General features: G+C 32.4%; 1 protein-coding gene across 1 annotated transcript; it reads left to right on the top strand.

The window, feature by feature from the left end:
- Positions 1-6: 6 nt before the first annotated feature.
- LOC106101407 (cysteine dioxygenase type 1) lies at positions 7-11,402 on the top strand. Its single transcript, XM_013280638.1, has 7 exons — positions 7-123; positions 6,424-6,517; positions 6,987-7,136; positions 8,726-8,872; positions 9,143-9,408; positions 10,600-10,769; positions 11,193-11,402. Exons 2-7 carry the CDS (start codon positions 6,426-6,428, stop codon positions 11,229-11,231), a joined length of 864 nt encoding a protein of 287 aa, XP_013136092.1. The 5' UTR covers positions 7-123; positions 6,424-6,425; the 3' UTR covers positions 11,232-11,402.
- The last annotated feature ends 1,069 nt before the right edge of the window (positions 11,403-12,471 follow it).

A 12,471-nucleotide genomic window follows, 5' to 3' on the forward strand; every position in this document is an offset into this window, starting at 1 on the left:
ATTTTATCAAAGGCATACGACTATCGGTCGTTCGTTCAGTGAAAGAATCTGGATATTATCAGAATTGTTTTTGTGTAGTTGCTAAGTGCTTTCTGTGTAGAAAAATCGAGAATATCGTGATAGGTGAGTGCTTTTGTCTATCCCGCTTACTTTTTTTTAAATAATACTAACGTTATATAATTTTTGACTAAATATTTAGAATTCTAGCTTAATGGGTGTTTGTCAATTGTTTAAAAAAACTAAAAATCCTATCAACAAAATATTTAATTTATATTTTCCCTTTTTTTTGCAAACAATAATGTTTTTTTTTTGTTTTTTACGTTTAATTTAAAATTATACGCTAAATAGTTATTTCAAAACAGTTCTTTTTAAAAAGAAAAAAACTACAAAAAAGGGTAATTTTTATATTAAATCTATCTAAATTGAAACAAAGACGAGTCCTACCTCAAGGATAATAATCTCGTGAAATTAATTTACGTTCTATAACATAATCAATTATACGTCAAGATTGCATGTTATAATACTTGACTATAGACAAACGGACTAAGCAACCGCCGTTGTACCTCACCACATCCATATCTATACTTCTATACTATTATAATAAAGCGTAAACACACACTTCTTTGTTGCCTAAGATGTCAGCAATCACATTATATTTTCGAATAATTCTTTTTTTTATAAAAAGCTTTACACTTACGCCACGCTTTAGGCTATACATTTTCACGACATTAAACTTAGGGGGTAAATGTTTTGGATAAAACCCTGATATGGGAAAGAGACCATTGCTGCCGTCATCAAGAAAGCGAGATTGCTAAGGTTTGTTATGTTTTTTCATGTCGACATTTGCAATTGTGAATTTGGCAAATGTAAATAATGAAATGAAATTTCATAATTTCATGCGGATGAAGTCGCACGGGAACAGCTAGTAGGTGATAAAGTCGTAGAGAGACAAAGACCATTGGCTGCGCCGGTGTAAACTGGTTTTTCGCAGTATCTCCGCGGCTACATCATTTGGCCAGTGGTTATGCGCACATATACTGTACTTGTAGTAGTTAGAAGCTTTCTCTCTACGTGTTTTATCTACTCGTGTGGTACTAAATCAATTCTGCCAATATACGCGCGGGGGGAGGTGATAACCACATATCATGATGATAAATCAGTCTTTACGAACAAAGATTAAAAAATTTAAAAACTCAAATAGAGCACATAAGAGAGCAATTTATTTTTAAGGTGCGTAATACATGTCCTGTCATTTAAAGTCAAGAGTCTGAGCCAGATTCCGATGAACGCATCTATAAGTTTATGATAACTGAACTACTTTTGAATTTTTTGCGTCATCCATTGTAAAGCCACGAATAGTATATATGTAAATATAAAAATGCAAAAAAACAATTTTATTTTTTATAAAATGTTGCTCGCGATTTCTTTTAATTGTGAAGCATTTTTGTAAACCGTCCAATAGTTTTTGTTTTTATTAATTACATGAAACATCGTAAATCTTCTTTTATCTATACTATTATAATAAAGCGTAAACACACACTTCTTTGTTGCCTAAGATGTCAGCAATTACAACATTTTTTTGAATAATTCTTTTTTTAATATAAAACCCTACACTTCCGTCACGCTTTAGGTTATATATTTTCACGCCGTTAAACTTAGGGGTAAATATTTTGTATAAAAACCCTAATGTGGGAAAGAGACCATAAGTTGCTGCCAACATCAAAAAAACAAGATTGCTAAGGTTTGTCATGTCATGTCATTTTGACATTTGCTATTGATAATTTGACAAATGTAAAGAATAAAATAAAATTTTCATAATTTCATGTGGATGAAACCGCACGGGAACAGCTAGTATTAATATAAAAATTGGAGACCTGAGGCGTCATCAGAATCATCATCACCAGCTATACGTCCTCAACGAGGGGCTTGGGGCCCTAAGTAAGGGTGACTAGGCCATAGTCAACCACGCTGGCCCACTGCGGGTTGGTTGCGTCATAATACATTTTATTTATTCACAATGCTTCAATAATGCATAAATAACAAACATTCATATTTATTTATAGAAATAGGAAAAACTAGTTACGGATAATGAACTATGCAATGCAAAACTTTTACTGATTATATAAACAGTATACCTTCAACAATAAACAAGTAAATAGTTATCTAATACACAATAGAATACTCATAGCTTATTGAAACAATAAAATATGACGTAATCAGAGTTTTTACTATAAAAAATCTATCACTTAAAATAGCAGAGGTAAATATGGGAAAGGGTTAGAAACTAAAGTAGATAATGATTTGTTTTTAGTTTTTGAAAAAACAATTGACAAGCTCGCTATAACGTCCAATAAAAAATAAAAATAGGACAACCAAAAAACAAAACAAACAGAAAACATAAAGACGAATCTCTCTCTTTTTGAAGTAGTTTCAATTTTAGGCGAGTTTAAATAGAAAACAATTGTCTCATATTTTTTATGATGAACCAAAGGATCTACGTTTGTTAAGTAATGTTATTCTAATTAACGAAGGTCAATTAAGTATGTCAACTTTCATTGATTAAGTAAGTAGTTGATAGAACAAGTGTGTCAAGTTAGTTTTGACGATTAGGTTATGTATATTTAAAAAATGACCTCGGATTTACACGAAATTATCTTTAAAAAATGTGTTTGACGAACATCGTACAATAGTCATATTGCCTATTAGCTGTTGCTCTCGACTTCGTGCGCGTTAAATTGGAAGAACAGTAAAAACACTATCTTTATCTTCCTCCTTATAATACTCCCGTATGGACAGCGCAACAGGATTGATGAGTTAAAAATCAAACAAAAAAATGAGACCCACCTGCAAGCACTATCTTTCGGATAAAAAAAGAATTATCAAAATCAGTACTAGCGGCGGAGTTATGGTGTAACACACATAAAAAAATACGAATTGAGTACCTCCTTCTTTTGGGAAGTCGGTCAAAAAACATAGTCTATGTTACTCTGTTATAACATAGTTTTTGGTGCAGGAATTTTTGAAATTGTCGTGGTAGTTTAGAAGTATTTCAATATATACAAAAATACAATTATTCCTCTTTATATTTGTGTAAATTGTGATTATCAATTTAGTTTTTTTAAAGTCAATCTTATTTGTGTCAACAGTGAAAGTTTTCTAAAAATTATATAGAAAAATAAGAGAGTTTCTTAGAAAAAAACAATCGATGTCAATATGCCAATGTACCTTTAGTATTTGTTATTTACTTTACAAAAATTTAATAAACGCTTCCTAGAACTATAAAAAGGCTTAATAAGGAATAAGCCCATAACTGTACTGAGAATTCAATGGTTGCAAAGATCGAGTGACTGTTTTCTAGGGTGACCAGGATTACAGATTTTTATATCTGTCTATATACATATAATAAAGTTGAAGTGTCAATATGTAACATCGAGAGAAATAGTCAGATTATGCGAAGAATACATTGTATATTTGCAATACTGATATAAAATAGTGTTTACAAATTTCTGTCTGTCTGTCCGCAAGCCGCGTTTGTTCCGGGTTATCTCCGAAACGGCAGGTTTGATTTTGACGGGACTTTAACTGGAGGGTAGATAACATGGACTGGCATATAGTTAGGTACTTTTTTAATTCGGCGCTGTCAAAATGGTAAATGAGAGTCTAGAACCGGTCGATTCAATCCGAAAAATGATACCAATTTGGTTACCTGATGTGACTCAACCATTCAGTATATATAGAGTAATCAAAATAAATACAATATAACTTACATACTGTTAAGTATAAGTATAATAAAATACTTGAATAGTATTTATTAAACTGCAGTCTGTATTTTGACTGACATTTCAAAACAGGAAATTCAAGTAAACGCATTGTCACCCTTTTATGTTGCAACTTGCATTTAATAGCGGATGTTATGTTGGAGTCTTAAGTTATACTTAACCACTAACATTTTTATATCCAAGCAGTTCTTTTGCTTAACATTTTTTTATTAAATGTTTCAGTTGTACTATTTATTATCATTGTTCAAAGACATAGAACATGTTGTTTTTGTTTTACTCTTAAGTAAACTGTCAGTGACCTATAAAAATGGACAGGCTATTGACCAAGACATTTTGACAATTTTGGCGCTGACGGTGAAGTTAGTAGTAGCGAGGACCCTACTTAATATTTGAGATAGAATGAAATGTCAGGAACTTTAAATCTTGTTTAACAAACAAATCAAAAGCTGTCATCAAGCAATAACCTATCCATTTATAGAGATCAATGATTGGTGTCTGTTAACTATTATCTATAATAATATAGTTTTAGGACAACAATTTATTATCATTTCTATAATAATACTTATTATGTTCCGAGTAACAGAAACGCTTGTGAGAGGCTTGTGTCACAGACTGTGTTTGACGACAGAGAAGCTTTCAACATAAGGGCAGAGGTTAAAAAACAATGATAAGTAGAGTAATCTGTGGACAGTAGTATACGCGTCATATGTTATGTTTAATGCAACTTGTTTTATAAATAAGCTTCATGACGTATTGAAATATGAATTACTCGTATTTGGTACACAAAGATACGTCGAGTGTAATCTTTTGACCTAATATTTCGTATGCTTAGTAACAATTTATCTTTATTTACGATCTTTACTCTATAAGATGTAATATTTCTAATTTATTGCATTTAACCACTAATAGTACCAATTATAGCTTAACTAGTTATTACCCGCGACTACGTGCGGAATAAAGAACAAAACTGTGTTTTATATGTGTGCAAAATATCGAGATTCGTTGACCCCTTCTTGAGATTCCTTTTAAGATCCATTTTCATATTTATAATTCGTAAGTAAGTAAGCATGGGCGGATCCAGCTTTGGCGCCATAGGGGGGGGGGGTCACATAGTCGTGGTCATAGCTTAACAAAATATGGAAATATATTTTGTCAAGCTCTTGACCAACCAGTTCAGGGGGGGGGTCATAACCTCCATGAACCCCCCCTGGATCCGCCGTTGTAAGTGTAACTAAATAATCAAACATTTGGAAGACGTGTTAGGATAAAATCTTTCTCACGACGCCGTCTATCCCTTTATGTTTTCAACTTGATGTTATTATAAAAGAATTGCGAGGTTGACAATGAATCTTATTGGATAATACCGGATGAAGAAACGTTTATCTAATGCAGTTGAGACGTTTTATGATCTGCAAATTGACGCATTGAAGTGTCATTTAAAAAGTCGCCGCGAATGTCTGGCCGTGGTAACAGTCTACTACTGCTCTGATTTCCAGGACGGCTTCTTTTCTATCTATACTATTATAATAAAGCGTAAACACACACTTCTTTGTTGCCTAAGATGTCAGCAATCACAGCATATTTTTGAATAGTTCTTTTTTTAATAATAAGCCCTATACTTACGTCACGCTTTAGGCTATATATTGTCACGCCATTAAACTTAGGGGTTAAATATTTTAGATAAAAATCCTAAGGTGGGAAAGAGGCCAAAAGTTGCTGCCAACATCAAGGAAGCAATTGTCATTTGTGCATTTGAATTTTGACATTTCATGCGGATGAAGCCGCACTAGAACAGCTAGTTTACTATAACTAAAGAGTGTTTTGTTAGAGTTATACTCAGAACTATGGTCCTCTTCTATCAGGTGACCTAAACTGTGACCCGTTCGCTACTCTTATGCTGGTACTGGCCACAATACGCCATCTTGTTCTACTTTTTTTCTGGTATAAGTGGGGAAATCTTCGAAAGATACCCTGCTTTTCGGGAGAATGACGGATATGTGAAATTTTACTCTCTAAAACCATGTACTCATTGTGTTACGACCCAGGGAAAGCGGAACACCCCTCGCACCTTTGCAAACTATTACAACCCAGGACCTCACCCTTTTGCTGTCTTCCCGGAATCTTGTTCTATCCTGGACTGTGTTTGATTTTGGGCCATATCAGATAGTTTTTTTTTATTGTTTCCAATATGTTAGTTAATTATTGGTAATGTAACTGGTAGGTAATAAGAAAAAAGTATTAAAAGCGTTCCATTAAATTTTTAAACCGGCCGTTGCCCTGAAGATTTTACGTTCTAAGTTCTTAAGTTCTTTAGTGATTGTTGTTTTTTAGACAAAGAAAAATTTACTACGCCTCAGAATTATCGAGTCCAAAAATTATCTAATCATTTGATTGGTCATGTGTTTTGATATTTCAGGTGAACGGAAATAATAGAAATTTCTCTACAAATCTCATTATATAAATTGTTTACGGCGATGACATTACCTTAACGTCTGTTAAACAATATCTTGTTATCCATAGAACACGCGTACATCTTTGACTAAACTATCGCAAAACTGTTTAGTCTTGCATTGATTCCTATTAGCTTTCCTCTTTACAATATTAGTATATTTAGATAATAATGGTAAATGTTTTCTGTTTCCAGATATGGAGGTGGAAAGCGCCAACTGCAAGGTCCGCGTCTCCCAGTGCGACGACATCGACATGCTAGCTGTCGAACGACCCTTGAAGATTGACTTGTAAGTCACACGCTATCATAACATATAAGAAATCGTTATTTATAACATAACTAGCTTTCGCTCGCGACTCCGTCTGCATGGAATTAAAAAAACAAATATGAGGTTATATGTTCTTCCAGATTATTCTCTACATCTATGGCAAATTTCATCGATATGCGTTCAACAGTTTAGGCTACAAACTCTGACAATCCATCCGAATTTTTGCATTTAATATCAGTGAGGTTTACACAAAACTATTTGCTAATTAAATAATTAAGACTCAAATGAAATAGTATAAAAGGTTAACATTCTCGGAGAGTTTTAGAAATAATTTAGTGAGGTTTAAGTTTTTTTTTTAAATTTCACCTCTGATAGTTTCACTAGCACATATTAAGTTAATACGTAGATATTCTCGAAGTAAAGTAGAACAAACCAACTTGATCTTCAAAGCGTAGTTTCAGCATGTTATAAAATGTGTTTTTGTATACAGAGAGATAAACGGCTTGGAAATGTTAGTCCAAGAACTGCACAAAGTGTTCGCGAGGGACCACGTGAATGTTCAAGATGTGCAAAAATTGATGTCGGCTTACAAATCCCAGCCCAAGGATTGGAAGAAATACGCAAAATTTGATAGATTCCGGTAAGTGTAATTTTAACCTTTGGATTTAAGGTAACAGTGGTAGAGCCCGCTTTAACATCTTTGCACGAATGGGTTTAGTCCCACGGTGTAATACCACCACCACACAGAAGCCTGTCTTCGTGAAGTGGGGTAACTCCGCGTACAGTTTGATAAGTGTGGCGCCGGATGCCCAATTTTAGTCCCTTTCTCGGTCCACCCTTTTCTTATAAGGAAAGGATTGGATGGGAAACGGGAGGAGACGCATAGGATGGGCTTTATATGCGTCTCCTCATCTGTCGATTAAGTGTGGGCAATGGTCGCTTCGCCTTTTTTTGTGGATTTAGGTGGTCGTTTGCTCGTTTGCCATAATATAAAAAAGCTATAATTTGATATGCTCAGGCATGTTTGACTAAACTATAGTCTTGCTTTGATTTCTATGAGCTTATGGAGGTCTACTCGATGTTTAGTTGTACAACTAAACAGTTGAGTTACAAAACAATCGACAATCGCAAACAGTTGTGCGATTTTTAGTCAAAGCCTCGCTTTTAGTTTGAAAATACTCCTCGTATTTGCATTTATATCTCTTTGTTCAATATCTGAGTGTTTTTAGGCATTTTTTCTTTTCACTAAAGTGACGTTGCTTCTTTGTTTCTTTCAAATCACATGTAAATCAATATTGAAAATTTTCCGTTATATATTTTTATAATATTTACTTGTTAATTTTAAGTAATCACGATATTTATTTTAGTAAAGTATTGTTAATATGTTTTCTGGAAGTATGTTAAATGTAATACAAATATAAAATGCGGTGAAAAAAATTTATGGATATTTTTCTCAAATCTCGGTGGATATTTTTTTAAATCTTGCAACTTCTTTAGAAAAAGAAATGGTACCTCTGAATTCTATAATAGCTGCACTTAATTATTAAGTGATCACTAAGGAGAACACTTAGTATCTATACTATTATAATAAAGCGTAAACACACACTTCATTGTTGCCTAAGATCTCAGCAATTACAGCATATTTTTGAATAATTCCCTTTTTTAATAAAAAGCCCTACACTAACGTCACGCTTTAGCCCATATTTTCACGCCATTAAACTTAGGGGGTAAATATTTTGGATAAAAACCCTAATGTGGGAAAGAGACCGTAAGTTGCTGCCAGCATCAAGGAAGCAAGATTGCCATAGTAAGGTAATTGGTATTTTGTCATTTGCAATTGAGAATTTGACAAATGCAAACAATGAATTTATAATTTCATGCGGATGAAGCCGCACGCGAACAGCTAGTATTCAATATGAGATATTAAGAAACTGTTTAATTAACCCCTTACAGGTCGTTGATTAAGAAATTCCTAGGGCATGTCCCACCAAATTGTTAATTATATGATAACTAACGTGTAAAATACGTGATGGAAATTTCAGATTTTGTTCCCTTATCTGACAGTGACGTGATTTTTAAGCTACCTGAGCCTCTATCAGCCAGTGGTGAGACTGGCCATTAATATTTCATTACATATTTACTAGTTCAGAAGACAGTCCCAATGTTTTTGTACAAAATTGTTTTGGACTAATACAGAATTTTTACTATTTTTTAATTTTTATATTTCAGGTATACTAGGAATTTAGTCGACGCTGGAAATGGTGCTTTTAATATAATGGTCCTGTGTTGGGGTCCAGGCCATGCTTCTGCCATACACGATCATGCAGACTCACATTGCTTTATGAAAATTCTAAGCGGCAGTTTGGAGGAAGTAAGGTATGTTACATGAAAAATATTCAACAAAAAAAGTCCTTAGTTTTAGTTTTTAAGAAAATAGATGGCGTTGTTTTCAAAATTTTACAAAATCGTTTACTTGCATCGATTTCGAGTTCGCGTAAAATTAAAAAAAAACAAATGCAAGTAGCCTATCTGTTATTCCAGACTATTCTTTACATTTATACCAAATTTCATCAAAATATGATGACTTTTTTATATTGTCATCTAAAAAGCCTTTGTTTTCTTAATTTAAAATTATCCCCTTTTCAGATACGAGTGGCCCAACAATGTCGAACCGGAGGTATTAAAAAAATTAAAAACAAAGAATTCATGTTGTTCTGGCAACGAAAATGCGACAGAGGATCGGACGAGCAATTTAATTAACAACTGTCAGAATGACACTTGTCCTAATTTCCGCGGGAAAAGTGACAGCTCGGAACATTGCGAACAAGATGGCGACCACGATTATGACGCTAACAAAATGGAGGAAATAGGAAGAACGGCGTTAGAAGTTAACGATGTCTGTTATATTAATGGTAATTAAATATTTTATTTATATATCTATACTAATATAAAGAGGAAGGATTTGTTTTTTTTGCATGTATTGAAAAAACTCAAAAACTACTAGACCGATTTTAAGATTTTTTAATTTCATACGAGCGAAGTTGCAAGCCATAATATTATAAAGAGGAAAGATTTGTATTTTTGCATGTATTGATGTAACTCTAAAACTACTTTGCAGATTTCAAAAAATCTTTTACCATTAAAAAGCTACGTTGTCATTGAGTAACATAGACTATAAACTTATTATTTTATTATTTATCGTAGACGAATTTGCGAACAACAGCAGTGGCAATTTATAAGAAACAAAATAGCGTCAAAAAATCTTAATGTAAAAAACCTTTTATTGATTTTTTTCATGCTTGTTACATAAAAAATCATCAGTCATTGAACTTGCTGTGATTTTTTTCGTCTGGGTTCACATTCTGCTTATTGAGTTCAAGATAAGAAGATACTCATGTTAAAGGGTATCTTTTGTAGATCAGGCTCATTAATATAAAAAAAGTCATTTTATGGACACTCTAAATTCGATAGTGTCCAGTGTGATGAAATATTTAAAAAAATCTACTGAACTAGTTTAGAAATACGTGAGATTTTGTTTTTATTGTGTTGGTAACATATATTTTTTCGCTACAAAAAACTCCGTCGATTTAAGGGTTAACTGCAAATAGATTAAAAAATATACAGAAGCATAGTTGAGACATTTTTCACATAATTTTCGAACGCTAGCTAGTAATAGATGTACAAAACAGTCAATATTGTATTTTAATGTTTAAATACTCACATTTAGTGATACTGTTTAGTTTTTTTTGTAACAAAAGATGGAGCTTATAGTAATTTTGTATATTTTACTACATGTAAATACAATGGCATGAGGTGGTACTAAACTTGACAACATAGTACCTTTCAAAGAAGTTACCGGTGAAAAAAATGTTGTTCACTATGTCTAGTCTTTATAAGTGGAGAATTGCCTTTCCTCTTAAGAAAAGAGATATCTTTTCTAAAGAGGAAAGGATGGGAAGGAAAAGTGGTTTACATGGAGGAGACGCATGGAAAGGGGAAATATCTTTTTTATGTGCGTCTCCGCCTATATAGATTATTAAAATTAAATATCTCTGATAAATTGTCCTAATTACTATATAAATTTGGTTCATTTTTAATTGCAGATGCATTAGGGTTGCATCGTATGGAAAATCCTTCATACGTAGACGGTGCTGTGTCTCTACACCTGTACTGTCCACCCTTCGATAGTTGCAGGATGTTCGACGCGAGGACAGGGAAACCTACAGATATAAAAGTGACCTTCTGGTCTATGTATGGAAAGAAAATTAAACGAGTAAGAATGATACTTCATACCTAATACTAATTAACAAACAGCGAAAAAAAATTTTTTTTTTCATAACTTGCCCAGTTTTGGTTAGGAAAAAGGGACAAAGGTAATTGTCTATATTTTCTTTCGTTGTTTGGTAACTAGTTTTGAAATGGGATTTTTTTTTCCACTTTCGTAGACGTTTGAGTATATTTTTTGTTTTCAGAACCAGCTATTTCTATTATAAGTCCTTTTTTTAATACCGTTCTACTATTTTTTTCGGTATATATTTTTCCTTACTCTATTAAGAATGTAAAATCCATTATTAATTTGTCTTTTCCCTTCCCAATAGAGACCAGGAAAGATTTAAAATAGGAAAAAAATTTTTTTTCTTTTGATCTATGTTAAATTTTTTAAGCTTTTTTTTATTTTTTTACTTTTTCGTTACAGGTAATCGAAGCCAATGATGTTGTAGATAGTCAAGAATAGTTTTTTTATAGTCGTATGTAATTTTTTTTATCAATTTTTATTAAGTTCGATACCGGTGGAAAAATATATCCATTGAACCCTATAGGAGTAAATGACCAAATTAAAAGACTTAAATCGTAATATAATTATTTAAGAGGTTTATGGTAATTATTATTAGATTTTGTTTGTAGTTAAAAATTTTTTTCATAGTATTTGAAGTAGGCAATACTTTTTGTATTAATTACATTGTATTGTTAGATATTTTGTAACACAACTTTTAGTAGAAAAAATGTAACATGTATTTTTTTACATTATAAATGATATTTTTAAAAATTTGTAATAGTATTAAGCAATAATTAAAAAAATGTATGAACTTTGAAGTTATGAAACACTGTATTTTAAGTAAAATATTTTTGAAATATAGTTACAAAACAGTTAAAAACAAAGGTAAAAAAAAAACGTTTACTATTTGGTAATATATTTATTTTAACTAATTAATAGTATTTTTTTTCTATTTTTTGTTATAAGTGTATTTAATAAATATAACCTTTAAACAAAAATATTTTTTTTATTATTATTAACCTGTTCTATATTTTGTAGAAATAACTTTTAAGAAAAAGTAACATTATGAAACCAAATATTGTAGACTTTTTTGTTTGCGGGCGCAAACCTTTAAATAGTGAATCAATGCGAGACTAAACAATTATGCGATAATTTAGTTCCACGTGTGCACACGCTCGTATATGGTAGGTAGAAAAACAGGTTTTTCAATTTAAAAATACCGAGGTAGAATTTATTTACAATAAAATATATACAAACTATCTAATACTGTACACTAACGACTCTTGTCGTCGAAAGAAATGTATTGATTGCAGATTATTTTTTATTCACATATACATAATATGTCCTTAAACGCTAACAATGCCATCTAGATACTTCTTAATTAAACTAGACTTAGCTTTACTCCAAGGCAGGAATATTTTAATGCCATCGTCCTCGACCGTGGACTGTATCTCGCGTCTGACACAAGATACGTTGCAATTAAAGTCGCACGTATATGTTTGTGGGTTAAACTGTAGTCCTTCGGAGCAAACTCCTAACACAGCTTTTGAGCCGTTGCATACCCAGAATTTGTCACAATCTGTCTCGTGTGGCCACGGAAGAATGTTGCAACCTGTTTCACATTTGTTTAAGACTGGATTAGGGTTTGGTGAACTTTCACCGTCACCTTCTCCTCCACCGCCTCCGCCACCACCTCCTC

Source organism: Papilio polytes, unplaced genomic scaffold (genome assembly GCF_000836215.1).
Source record: "Papilio polytes unplaced genomic scaffold, Ppol_1.0 DF823991.1, whole genome shotgun sequence".
Classification (NCBI taxonomy): Eukaryota; Metazoa; Arthropoda; class Insecta; order Lepidoptera; family Papilionidae; genus Papilio; species Papilio polytes.

Bases quoted from the DNA above. Each gene is read 5' to 3' on its own strand.
- LOC106101407 (XM_013280638.1), top strand. From the start codon at position 6,426: ATGGAGGTGGAAAGCGCCAACTGCAAGGTCCGCGTCTCCCAGTGCGAC. The intron at 6,518-6,986 runs GTAAGTCACACG...TTTTGTATACAG, and splicing joins CGACCCTTGAAGATTGACTT to AGAGATAAACGGCTTGGAAA. The intron at 8,873-9,142 runs GTATGTTACATG...TCCCCTTTTCAG, and splicing joins GGCAGTTTGGAGGAAGTAAG to ATACGAGTGGCCCAACAATG.